This window comes from Barbus barbus (genome assembly GCF_936440315.1).
Source record: "Barbus barbus genome assembly, chromosome: 16".
NCBI lineage: Eukaryota > Metazoa > Chordata > Actinopteri > Cypriniformes > Cyprinidae > Barbus > Barbus barbus.
The window spans coordinates 25,292,374-25,306,671 of record NC_136744.1 but is presented as its reverse complement, the minus strand read 5'-3'; the positions used below and the strand labels follow the sequence as shown (position 1 = coordinate 25,306,671).

Genomic DNA, 14,298 nt, shown 5'->3' with positions numbered 1-14,298 from the left:
AATTTACTAAATATCTTCATGGAACATGATCTTTACTTAATGTCCTAATGATTTTTGCATAAAAGAAAAATCAATCATTTTCACCCATACAATGTATTGTTGGCTATTGCCACAAATATACCCCGGCGACTTAAGACTGGTTTTGTGGTCCAGGGTCACATATAGAGTTTATTTTGGTTTTAGTTTTAGTTTTTTTAGTGCTGCCAAAGTGAGTGCACTCACTGGTATAATTAAAAAGATTTTATGGCATCATTTTTTTTTGTGAGTCACGATAATTAATGTTTAGTTGTATAAAAATTCTTTGGCGTAGGCCCCATCCTTTATCCGAATCCTGGGGATGCAGATTTTGGCTGAGTTCAGTGCTCATATACTCCGGTCGTTAAGTTGTGATTAGCCACACTTGTTAGTATGATTGGATGGCGTGACATTCCTGAACCTGCGCTGACGCTTTCACAACTAAGGCTACGTCCACACGAAGCCAGATTTCTCCCTATCCGATCTTTTTTTTTTGCCTCAAATTCCATAAACACGGAGTCATCTCAGGAAATATCTGCGTACACACGGAATCACTGAAACCGACTGAAAACGATGTAGTACACATGCCAGACCAATATGTGGCGCTGTAATTCTGCCACAGAGATACACAAAAAACAGAGAAGAAGACTTGGACCATGTGCGTAAACCTTGCGCGCTGCATACAAACTAACACACAAAGCAGAAGATTTTGCTTTAATAAAGTTAATGAGCTCAGTAGGTTCTGCAGCACGAACACAGGCACGTAGTCTGACATTGTTGTTGTTGTTGTCGCTATTATGTGACGTAGCGGTGTCTGATTAGGGGCGAGACGTGGGCTGATGACGTCATCGTTTCAGAAAATATACGGATTCGCCGTCCACACGAAAACATGAAAACGGCGTTTTCAAATTTATCCACCCTGGGACCCGGTTTCAAAAATGATCGGTTTCACTCTTCGAAAACGCCGGTTTCGTGTGGACGAAACGCCTATACGGTAAAAAATTTATGCGTATACAGCGAAACGCGTCTTCGTGTGGACGGGGCCTAAGATTAAATTGAGTAAAATTTAAATTCAATCACAGATTCTTGAGTTTAGTGATGATATGAATAAAACTGTCATTTAAATGATTTAGTGCATGCTGTCCTCATATGGCATCGTATTGTTTTTGTAAAGTAACAACTAAACGGCTAAAAATTAGTTTTTTGGATTTTGCTCAAGTCGGATCCCTCCCTCTGAGCTGTTCTCTCACTTTCCATCATCTTTCTTTTCATTTCATCATCCTCATGTTCTGTGTAGTCTGCCATGTTCACAACAAGCAGGTGCTCACCAAACTTTTAGCCCTCGCTCTCGAATTCACACACAGATCCCCGTGGAGATCAATAACACCTTCTTATTGTGCTGTGACAACAAACAAGCATTCGCATACGGACACTTATTTCACACTTCACAAATGCACATCAGTATGTTTGCGCTCTATAGACACTTACAGCCGTTGTTTGCCACAGACTAACATGTCCACAAGCCTTGAGATATTATTCACACTGAGAGCTTCAAGCATTCTACAAAACAACCCATTTTGATAGACCCTTTCATCTTGGGGACAAAATCTGTCTGCCATCAAATCAAGGGTTATATTATATATTATATTATATTACACTGTATTGTATTATATTACATTACAGTACATTGCATTGCATTACATTATATTATTATTATAATAATATATTATATTAGGATGCATTAAATTGATCAGAAGTGATAAAGACATTGAGATTATTACATAAAAAGAAAAAAAAAACGGTGCCCGGGGAGCAGTTGGGGGTTCGGTGCCTTGCTCAAGGGCACCTCAGTCGTGGTATTGAGGGTGGAGAGAGGGCTGTACATTCACTGCCCCCACCTACAATCCCTGCCGGCCCGAGACTCGAACCCACAACCTTTGTATTACGAGTCCGGCTCTCTAACCATTAGGCCACGACTTCCCGTATGATGGTTTCCTAATAAGCAGCGAAAATCATCTTTTGGTTTGCAATCTATGAAGGTTGCAAATGAATCATTCTCAGTGACCCAACTTCTCTGTAATATGAAATGTTATATAATAAATAGATGAATGAATTAATAAATACATTTATGAATAATTGAATGAATAAATAAATTCATAATAAACACCACCATTCACAAAACTGAGGTCAGTAATTTTTTTTTATGAATTTAATACTTTTATTTAGTAAATTAAGTGACAGTAAAGACATTTTTAATGTTTCAAATGATTTGTATTTCAAAAAAATGCTGTTCTTTTGAACCTTCTATTCATTAAAGAACCCTGAAATAAAAATTCACGATTTCCACAAAAGCATTAAGCATAGCAACTATTTTCAACATTGATAATAATAAAAATGATTCCATGAGCAGCAAATCAACATATTAGAATGATTTCTGAAGGATCATGTGACACTAATGCTGATGCTAAAATTTCAGCTTTGCATCACAGGAATAAATTAAAATACTTAAAAAAAATAAAATAAAATACATTCACATAGAAAACAGTTTTTAATATAGTTTTGATCCAATAAATGCATCCTTGCTGAACATAAGACACTTGTTTCGACTAATATATATGTATATGTGTGTGTATATATATACAGTATATATATATATATATATATATATATATATATATATATATATATATAGATAGATAGATAGATTTTTAGAATCTGATAGATGAATATCGCACCATTCTGGTTATATAATATTATAAGTATTTGATATGCTATATTCCACCTAATATTTTTTAAAGATAATTGTTAATTCTTTCATATTTATTATGCATGCATCTTTTATGAGCATTAGTGTTTGACTGCCAATAAACTAAATATACTTTTAAAGATTCATTTGTCATTTAAAATGAACTAGCAATGGCAAAAAAGGTGAATCAAAACTTATAATAAATAGTGAAATGTTTGACGGAATAACAGTCAACAGTGACGTTAGGAAACAGGTTTTTATTAATGTATTGTGTAGTGTTGTTTGCTTATTTATCACTCTGTTTACATACTCGTTGCATTAGTTAATTATTGAGGTGAGCAGATGCCATGTAAATGTGCTGTCAGGACGTTTGATGAGTGCTGCTGGTGAGAGGTGCTCAGTGCTCAGATGTGGCTGTAATTTCTCAAGGCTCAGACATGCTCTTTTCATTTCACTTATTTCCATTCGCCCGCATTTGGAATTTTGGCCCTTCATCCCCGTCCTCTCTCTCTCTCTCTCTCTCTCTCTCTCGCACTCTCTTCTCCCAGAGTCCGGGTCATTCATGTCGCTAACCCGGCATGCTTCTCTAATAACCCCCCCAGTTATTCTTCCCATCTGCATCTGTAATTACTACAGAAAGGAATTATAGCAGGCAGCTCTGAAGCCATTACAGCCGAGCGCTGCTCCCCTGCTCACATACAAATGAACCGCTGTAACCACGCAGGAATTAAGATTAGTTCAGCAAGTCTTTATTTCTTTGCTCTAAAGAACCGGCTGCGATTATTATTATTATTATTATTATTATTATTAATGTTTTTTTTTTGCTGTATTATTTTTATTATTATTATTATCCGTAGTAGTATTCATTTTTTTTTTTTTATTATTATTTTCCATTGTAAAGGCCATGCTGTGGGTGCTTGGTAAAGGTGAAACCAAAATTGAATATATCCTGATAATTTTTGAAGGTTTCTCATGTTTAGCAAGATTACACAAAATGCAGTGCAAACAATAATATTGTGAAATATTTTACAATGGAATTGTAAATTTATTTATTTATTTAGGTAACACTTTAGAATAGGGAACACTTATTCACTATTAACTATGACTTTTCCCTCAATAAATTCCTTATTTGTTGCTTATTAATAGTTAATAAGGTAGTTGTTAAATTTAGGTATTGGGTAGGATTAGGGATGTAGAATAAGGCATTAATATGTGCTTAATTAGTACTAATAAATGGCTAATATTCTAATAACATGCATGCTAATAAGCAACTAGTTAAGAAACCCTAAAATAAAGTGTTACTTTTATTTATTTTACAACATTACACAGTATAGAGAAGGTGATTCAGATTTCATTCAGTGAGAATGATTCAGTGGCAAACTAACTTGACGGATACAAGCCAAAAGATGATTTAAATCAAGTTGATTCAAATAACTAAAATTGCTGAATATACTAAATTCATGAGTGCTTGTCTCTGTTTTCAGACCACCGATCCTGATGCCGGGCTCAACGGTCAGGTCCGGTACCGTTTGCTCTCCTTTGTGTCTCTGTTCACCATAAATGCCACGGGCAGTATCTTCACTGCGGTTCCATTGGACCGAGAGACTCGGAGTCGGTACGATCTGATCGTGGAGGCGTCAGATGGAGCGGTGGACCCCCGCAGGACCACCATCACACTGCTGGTGGAGGTGACAGACATCAATGACAACAGCCCTGTGTTTTCCCAGCCCATCTACACTGTCAACGTCCCAGAAAACACCCCGGCTGGAACCGTCTTCCTGAGACTCAGTGTAAGTGCTTGGTTGTGTAGTTCTCTCGTATCTGTATACTTCGGGATTTGACATTGCTGAGTGGCATAAGCTGTTGAGAAAGTTAAAGGTGAACTGCGAAATTTCTGCCTCCGTTTGACCCGGGCATCTAACCTGACTTTTAGAAAGGAAGGAAAAGCAGATTGATTGGGGGGGTGTGTGTTTATTTATGTGTCTGTCTGTCTATCTGTGTTGTGTCTGCTGGCCTGACAGTAACTGGCTGATTATGTGTGTTTAGTTTCCCTTGAGAGTGTGGGGGGAAAATGTCTTTGCGTTTCCCTGTTTATTCCTAACGGGCTGCATATTTAACTAGATAAATATTGACAAGCTTGACAGACCCAGTGTGAAAAGCAGGAGAATGCTGTCTTGTGGCAAATGTGCCTCTAAACGATCACACTCTTGGGAGTTTTAGCAGAACGCCAACGTAACAACACGATCACCAATGAATTTTACATAAACTAGGGACAAATATGAGCAAAAAGTCTGAGAGATGAACTCAATAAACTGTTACGCCACTTTAATGTGGAAAACACTGTCTTATTTGGATATAATTTGCAGTCCAACTTTAAGGGATAGTTTAGCTAAACATGAAAGTCATCATGTCGTCTCAAACCTGTAGAACTCTCCTCTGGTAAATACAGTGGGGAAAAAAATGCAGATTTTTTTACGTTTGCCCACTGACAAAGAAATGGTCAGTCTATAATTTTAATGTTAAGTTTACTTGAACAGTGAGAGACTAACAATAAAAAAAATCCAGAAAAACGCATTTCAAAAAAGTTATAAATTGATTAGCATTTTAATGAGTCAATCAGCAAGATTTCTGGCTCCCAGGTGTCTTTTATACAGGTAAGGAGCTGAGATTAGGAGCACTCTCTTAAAGGGAGTTTGTTTCCTGTATAAAAGACAATCTGTTCACAGAAGCAATCAATCAATTAGATTCCAAACTCTCCACCATGGCCAAGACCAGAGAGCTGTCCAAGGATGTCAGGGACAAGATTGTAGACCTACACAAGGCTGGAATGGGCTACAAGACCATTGCCAAGCAGCTTGGTGAGAAGGTGACAATAGTTGGTGCGATTATTCGCAAAGAAACACAAAATAACTGTCAATCTCCCTCAGTCTGGGGCTCCATGCAAGATCTCACCTTGTGGAGTTTCAATGATCATGAGAACGGTGAGGAATCAGCCCAGAACTACACGGGAGGATCATGTCAATGATCTCAAGGCAGCTGGGACCATAGTCACCAAGAAAACAATTAGTAACACACTATGCCGTGAAGTACTGAAATCCTGCAGCGCCCGCAAGGTCCCCCTGCTCAAGAAAGCACATGTACAGGCCCATCTGAAGTTTGCCTATGAACATCTGAATGATTCAGAAGAGAACTGGGTGAAAGTGTTGTGGTCAGATGAGACCAAAATCCAACTCTTTGGCATCAACTCAACTCGGCATGTTTGGAGGAGGAGGAATGCTGCCTATGACCCCAAGAATACCATCCCCACCATCAAACACGGAGGTTGAAACATTATGCTTTGGGGGTGTTTTTCTGATAAGGGGACAGGACAACTGTATGGCATCAAAGGGACGATGGATGAATAATATTGTTAAAATTATAAAAAAAAATTAAATAGCTGTTTTCTATGTTATATATTTTAAAATGTAAATTATTCCTGTGATAACAAAGCTGAACTTTCACCATCGTTACTCTAATCTTCATTGTCACACGATCCTTCAGAAATCACTCTGATATGCTGATTTGCTTAAGATGTCTTATATTTATCAATTGTAACGTAATACAAGTAATATTAATATGTAATTTAAAGAAATAGTTTAATTTAGCTCAAAGGGTATCATTTATGATTTCACTGAACGAGCCGTATAACAAACTCTGCACTGGATATTAAAATCCAAAATATAGTGAAAACACTATTTAATAGCACAGTAACTAGATCGGCAGATTAAGACATTAACTTGTGAGCACAAAACACAAGATACTTCTCTTTTCAATATAAATCAGATTTTATTTATATAAATCTAAGACATAAACTAATCTAACACATGAACACAAGTGTTAAGAGTGATCTGATATCACTCTAAAAACTGCTGGGTTAAAAACAACCCAATTTGGGTTATTTGACAACCCAGCGCTGGGTCAAAAAGGGACGAACCCAGCGCTGGGTTATTTTAACCCAGCAAGTTGGGTTATTATGTTTAACCCAGCATGCTGGGTTGCTTTTTTATGGTTTAAAATTACTACATTGCTAGGCTAAAATGATCCCAAATTAAACCTACAAATCTTGTTCATTTTAAAATCACACAAAGAATGACTTTCAAAAGGTAAATATTTATTAAAAACAAGAGAAAACAGTCAAAAAGTAACATGCATGTAAGAAGAAATGCAGAAAAGTATGGCATTAACAGCTACAGAGTTTATAAATGAAGCATTTATCATTTATTGAATATAACTTCTGATCAAATTGGACTTTTTTGGTAAATTTTATATATTACATAAAAATATACAAAAACACTTATACAATAATTGTACAATTAGTTAATAGTTAAGTCCTTTACAAACTATTCTGGTACAACATTACACAAATAAACCACAACATTAACACTGATATTATAACATTCAACAGATGCATGTGTGTGAAAGAATGTGAGCATGTGTTTGAATGACAGAGTGTAAACTCCACTTCTACTAAACAACACATTTAACATTTTGTTTTTACAAATTATACACTTACAGTTTGTTTCATAGTCCATGAATACTGATCATGCATCACTGTCAATTTTCATGATCTCTTTAGCATAATTGATGTAGTCATGAAGAAGCCCCATCAGCCCAGCATGTGACATCTTTTACAACATCCAGGGCAGCGTCCTCCTTTAATACCACTGTTGCATCAGTTTGGGGGAAATGTCATTCTCCTCTTTGACCAGCATTCATCCCAGTCACCCCCTGTTCTCCATCAGTGGCCTAAAAAGAGAAAAACATTTGAAAAAATAAAACATTTAATTAAACTATCCATTTTCAGATAGAAGTGCATCCACATCAGTAAGGATAGGTAAATAGTCTGTTTTATAATTTAATCTGCTTTGTGTGGTTGTTTAATGTCTGTCTACCACAGCGCTCTAGAATGCTATAGTGGCAGCACTAGTGTGAGGGCATGAAATATTGTTTAAATAAATATATTGCTTTCAGAAAGCTACTTCTTTACTGAAACATTAAAACAGACATGACATTCACATACCTCACAATCTTCCATGTACGTGGAGGGCTGCTCTTTAAAGAGTTAGTTCACCAAAAAATGAAAATGTTCATAATTTACTCTCCCCCATGTTGTTCCAGACCCATACAAACTCTGCTAATTTTTGGAACACAAATAAATATATTTAATATTCTCTTAAGTCTTGTCCTCCATTGCAAGTCTGGGAGACCAATATTTTCTTCTGAACAGACATTCGCTATCATATAATTTAAGGTTTATTTATATATAAATATTGGAATGGATTACTTCAACAATAACTATTTATGAATCTTGAAAATACAGATTATCTAGACTCTCAATGGATTAACAAAAAATTATGAGAAAATTTAAAATGTATTAATTTGTGTTGTAAAGACAGACAAAAGTCTTATAGGTTTGGAATGACATGAGGGCAAGTAAATTATTTTTTTGTGTGAACTATTCCTTTAAGAAAGGAAGACCAAGAATGATGACTCTTCAAATCAGACATCTCCAAAGTTTGTTTGAGTTCTGCAATGAAAAACACAGACATCAATGTTTACATAAAATATGAACACGCAATCACACTGTTGTCGCATCAAAATGTGAAATAAACAGGCAGGAGACAACAGAAACATTTATTTTCTAAAAAATAACTTGCCTCAATCTCAAAAGAATGATGCCTCTGGCTTTCAACATCTACAAAAAAACAAACAAACATTATTTTACTCTTAGTTTAAAAAAACAAACAAAAAAAATGTTGATAACATATGATTATGAAGTTTACTTGCCTTCTCTTTCCCTCTCTTCTGAAGAAGCTGAGAATATCGCGTCCTCACACAAGCAGGCCTCGGTGTCGTTAACTCCCGGAGCGGGCATTAACACACAAGCTCAACAAGTCTGAAATATTACATGAAAAACATTACTTATAACAATTATCACTTCATCAGCCTCAAAATAATGACGATTGTCTTTATTACATAACGCCGTTTCCTTTAGGAAACTAACGTACATTCAGTTTAACCGCGAAAAATAAGATAACGAATTAACATGTAAATGTGTTAATAACAGTCTATTAACACCTCAAAAGGTGCAGATAATGTAAAATCTTATGAAAAATATGACATAAGACACTCACGGACGTTATATTAAAAGTATCTCTTCCGTTCAGTAAAAAAAAGGCCGTTAAGACCGTTTCTGAGGCGAAAACCGCGTCCGCGTATTTTTCAATATAAGCTCTTTTTGTACTATTTCCGCCTGCCATGAAACCTCAAAATACTCCCGGACACAAACTATGAATTATGACTTTACATTTTTAATCTTTACTTACCATAACGTCTTTCACTCGCTTCTCGCTTCTTTCAGGCGGAGAAAATGGCAGCTTCTCGCGCTGGTGTCGTCCGACGTTAACGTGACGTGCGTGCTCTCTTTCACGTCCGCGTTCCCAACCCAGCGCCGCTGGGTTATGTTCAAGACCAATTTTCAACCCAAAACTGGGTTAAAACAACCCAACGTCCTACCCAGCGGCCTCAACCCAGCGTTTGGGTTGAAAAAACAACCCAGCGTTTTTTAGAGTGTATTAGAATATTTCCTAAGATCAATCAAAAAAAGGATTTGCATAACAGAAAAGTTCATGTTCTTTAAAGTATGTTCATTTATGCACTCAATACTTGGTCGGGGCTCCTTTAGCACAAAATCTCCTGGTAGACGGCTGCATTGACTTTGGACTTGATAAAACACAATGGACCAACACCAGCAGACGTCACGGCACCCCAAATCATCACTGACTTCAGAAACTTCAAACTGGACTTCAAGCAGCTTGGATTCTGTGCCTCTCCAGTCTTCCTCCAGACTCCAGACCTTGATTTCCAAATGAAAAGCAAAATTTAGTTTTATCTGAAAAGAGGACTTTGGACCACTGAGCAACAGTCCAGTTCTTTTTCTCCTTAACCCAGGTAAGATGCATCTGACGATGTTTCTGTTTCAGAAGTGGTTTGGTAGACCTTTTCCTGGAGATGTCTGAGCGTAGTGACTCCAGCTCCAGTCCACTCCTTGTGAAGCTCTCCCAAGTGTTTGAATCAGCTTTGCTTGACAGTATTCTCAAGCTTGTGGTCATCCCTGTTGCTTGTGCACATTTTCCTATCCAATTTCTTCCTTCCAGTCAACTTTGCATTTAATATGCTTTGATACAGCACTCCAATTTCAGGATTTTTTTTGCACATTCCTCTTTATTACTATTTAAGTCAACAACATACTGACCTGCACATTTATATTTATATTTTTTATCTTTTATTTTATTTTATTATTTTATTTTTTTCTACTTTTCTTTTCTTAATATTTGTATACTTTATAATTGCACTGTCCTTGGAGCGGACCTGACCTAGATTTCACTGCTGGTTATACTCTGTATAATTGTGTATGTGACGAATAAAAATCTTGAATCTTGAATCCTTGAACAGCAACCCCTTTCAGAAATGACCCTCTGTGACTTACCCTCTTTGTGGAGGGCATCAATGTTCGTCTTCTGGATCATTGCCAAGTCAGCAGTCTTCTCCATTATTGTGGTTTCAAAAAACAAGAGATACCCGGAATTTATACTGTAGGGATGGTCATTAATTGAAACTCAAATGTAAATATTCTAATATTTTGAGATACTGATTTTTGACTTTCATGAGCTGTAGGCTCTAATCATCAAAATTAAAACAAAAAAAAATATTCTAATTTTCTGAGATGCACCTGTATGTGTGTAGATGTGGCCAGACATGTGTGTAATCTGGCCTAAAATAATATGTGTTCAGATACACAACACTACCAGCAGGCTGAATTGAAAAAAAAAAAAGTAAATTCCCCGTTTGGTTTCAGATTGAAGGAAAAATAAGCTTGTGTGTGTGTGTGTGTGTGTGTGCATGTTTATGTGGTTTATGAGGACACAAATTTGTATAATGACATGGGTATGACAGAGGTATTACAATATGAAGGTGGTTTATGTGGACACTGCCTATGTCCCCGTAATTCAAAAGGCTTAAAAAACATACTAAATGGTGTTTTTTGGAAAATCTAAAAATGCACAAAGTCTCCTGTGAGGGCTAAGTTTAGGTGTAGGGTTGGTGTAGGGCAATAGCACACAGTTTGTTCAGTATGAAAAACCATTACGCCTATGGAGAGTCCCCATAAACCACAAAAACCAACATGTGTGTGTGTGTGTGTGTGTGTGTGTGTGTGTGTGTGCGTGTGGTCGGTGGATGAGGGACAAATGAGTGACACTGTTTGAAGACAGTGATCTTGCTGCTTTATTTTTTATCTCAGTGTGTCTGACACCTTCGGGTCCCCGCAGCACTGGCTGCTGTCAGAGCGCCGTGGGTCCTGGTGACAGAATCTAGTCCGGGGCTGATCAACTAATCAGATTCCCTGTGCTGCTTCTCTCTGGGGGTCCTGAGCTTTATTTATATACTTCTGAAAGCTTTGAGATCAGTGTAGAATTTAATTCCTTGTGCCTCCCACATCAAAGAAAGATACCTGAAAGGTTCCCACATGCGCCCTCAGAGAGACAGAGCTGCTCAGAGCGCCTCTCCTCTGCTGTCTGTTAGCTTTCACTCCTAATCAGCTTCAGATACACACACATGTGGAACACAACTATGACTCGTTTTGGGCTTAACATGTGCAGTGGCCCCAAAATATATCTGGACACCAGAGGCACACTTAGAAATGTAGAAATATCAAACCAAGTGGCATTTATAAAAAAAAAAAAAAAAGGAAATTTCAAGCACACTTTTCAAGTAAAACATTTCACACAATGATGTTGAAAAGTCATAATGCATTTGGAAAAATGCCCAGTATAGTTTGGACTTAATATCTTGTCATCTAATGCAGTAACATTATATCAGATGAAATGCAATGCGATCAATGAAATAAAAATTGGCCAATTTTTACTTGCTTAATGCATGTTTATGGTGTAATTGTGCATAATTCAGCAGTGCTTATTATTGCAAATATTTCTGTTTATTAATCTTGTTATTTATTTATTTTATTTATTTTTATTTATTTATTTATTGGCAAGACTAGATAGATGTCCACACACCGAAATGGCAGTTTTTGGTTTTGGATGTGATTGTGCACATCTATTTATATATATTTTTTTTAACTTAAATTTCAACAATAATACAACATTACAGAGTTGATTCAGATTATTGTTGGGATTTAAGTCTTAATGACAAAAAATACTAAATAGGTATGCACATCCAAAAGCTACAACTGTACAATAGTTTACTTTTTTATCTACCCTTGCCGTAAAAACATAAACAAATCTAATTTAATTTGATTATAACAGTTATAACTTGTATTACTTGCCTCAATTCTGGTATGTAACAGCAACACGGGGAAGTCGTGGCCTAATGGTTAGAGAGCTGGACTCGTAATCCGAAGGTTGCGGGTTCGAGTCTCGGGCCGGCAGGGATTGTAGGTGGGGGGAGTGAATGTCCAGCGCTCTCTCCACCCTCAATACCACGACTGAGGTGCCCTTGAGCAAGGCACCGAACCCCCAACTGCTCCCCGGGCGCCGCAGCATAAATGGCTGCCCGTGTGTATGTTCACGGTATGTGTGTGTTCACTGATGTGTGTGTGCACGTTGGATGGGTTAAATGCAGAGCACGAATTCCGAGTATGGGTCACCATACTTGGCAGTATGTCACTTCACTTCACTATTCACATTTCACAATCCAGACACAATTCCCAAGTTCAATTTTCATTTTCACTCAAAAATAAGCCTGGTTACAGAAGTGAAATGGGTTATGAACTGCTTTTCATGTTGTCCATGAGGCCACCGTTTAAGATCTCTCAGGTCATCTGATCGGCCAGTGGTCAGCTGAGATGGTCCAATCAGCTGCAGATGAATAAAAAGTCCTGACCAACTTAATTTACCCTTATGTCATTCCAGACCTGTTTGTCTTTCTTTCGTCTGTGGAACATTTTTTGACTTTAAAAAACATTGGACTTTTATTGGATATAAAAATACAATCTTTTGTGTTCCACAGAAAAAGGAAAGTCATACAGATTGTAGCAAATTAGCTCAAAGTGAGATGAACATAATTTATCATAACGGGTTGTTATCAATTATATATTCATCTTCAGGAATTAACTGTAGCATTAATAGCACAATAAAATGATTTGTTCGTCCGCGGTACGGACAGTTTCAATCGTCTATTGACTGTAAGGAAAATTATTTATCTGCTCACGAAAAATTAATTTCCTTATTAATACATCGCTCATAGAGCATGTAACAAAACCGGAAAGTTAAAGTGACCTCGTTTCTGTGAGCTGCAGACACAGACAACCAAGTGTGAATACTTATGGATGTTTATTAAACTACACTACAGGGGAACATGCAACATTGAACTAAACACAAACATACACACATTAAACATAGATGCCAATGCAAGGAAGGCATGGAGAGAGAGAGACAGAGAGAGCGCTCACACGCAAGAGGGAGAGAGGGGGGGGCACTCGCACGCAAGAGAGAGGGCATAATGGCAGGATTTGCACATCAGCTAAACAACCTGTTAGAACCATCAAAGAATTACATCACCTTAATCAAAAGGGGTTGAAGCCTAGGAGCGCATCTAAATAGTTAACAAGAGGTTACTTGCACTGCTTTGTTGATGCTGAGTAAAGTGTCTTGCTGCATGAATAATGTGTTTCTTAATTCTTGATGAATTCCTTTAGGGGTGAAAGCTTCGAAATTCCAGCCACAAGTTGATTGGTCCAAAGTTAAATCGCCAAAGTTACTGAGCTCAAAGCTGCCAGGAGCTCGGACTCCCCCCGAAAGGGGAGTCGCAAGGTTTCCACGGTGTCTCTAGGGCACCGAAGGTAAAGATAAGAGAGTGTCTTTTGGGTGTTGGAGAAACTTTATCTGACCCAGTTACACCCATTTCTGGTCAGTTCGACCAATAACAAGGCACATAGTTTCAGCGGGAAAGTGTTTCCTTTGTCTCACTTGACACCTCATTTGCATGTTTTATGACTGTTCTGCTTGATCGGTGTAATTCTTCCCACAGTACCGTAAGAATAGTATGATGCATTTCACGAGGTCACAGTGTACATCATTGTTTGAGAAATAAAGAGCAGATCATTTTGATATCAAGAACGAGACATCTAGCAAACATTAAACCAGAGATAGATTCATATACCCGAATATGAGTGTTTAGAGCTTACTAATACAAATAACGAGTGGTCACTAGGCTAATATAATAAGGAAACATACAAACAACACGTTCCTATACCAGATACCTTTGTAACTAATTAATTATGGTCTAAATAAAGGAAATGTCTCTGAACATGGTAATTTGCATAGGTAATTCAGCTGGGTTAATGCACAAACTTCTAAAGATTCTTAAGACACTAATATGCTGCATAGGTATCAACATGTAATATTCATTCTCAGTTAGATCATCCGAAGACGAGTTGATAGAGACTAAACATGATACAGCTAGAGTGATATTAACTAGTG

At 37.2% G+C, this 14,298-nt stretch overlaps 1 protein-coding gene across 1 annotated transcript in view; it reads left to right on the top strand.

Annotated features, from left to right (window-relative positions):
• pcdh15a (protocadherin-related 15a) overlaps positions 1–14,298 on the top strand; it is a 233,974-nt gene that overhangs the window by 136,493 nt on the left and 83,183 nt on the right. The window contains exon 20 of the mRNA XM_079437451.1: positions 4,246–4,551. Within this exon, the coding sequence (XP_079293577.1) occupies positions 4,246–4,551 (306 nt within the window). The remainder of the gene's footprint in view (positions 1–4,245; positions 4,552–14,298) is intronic.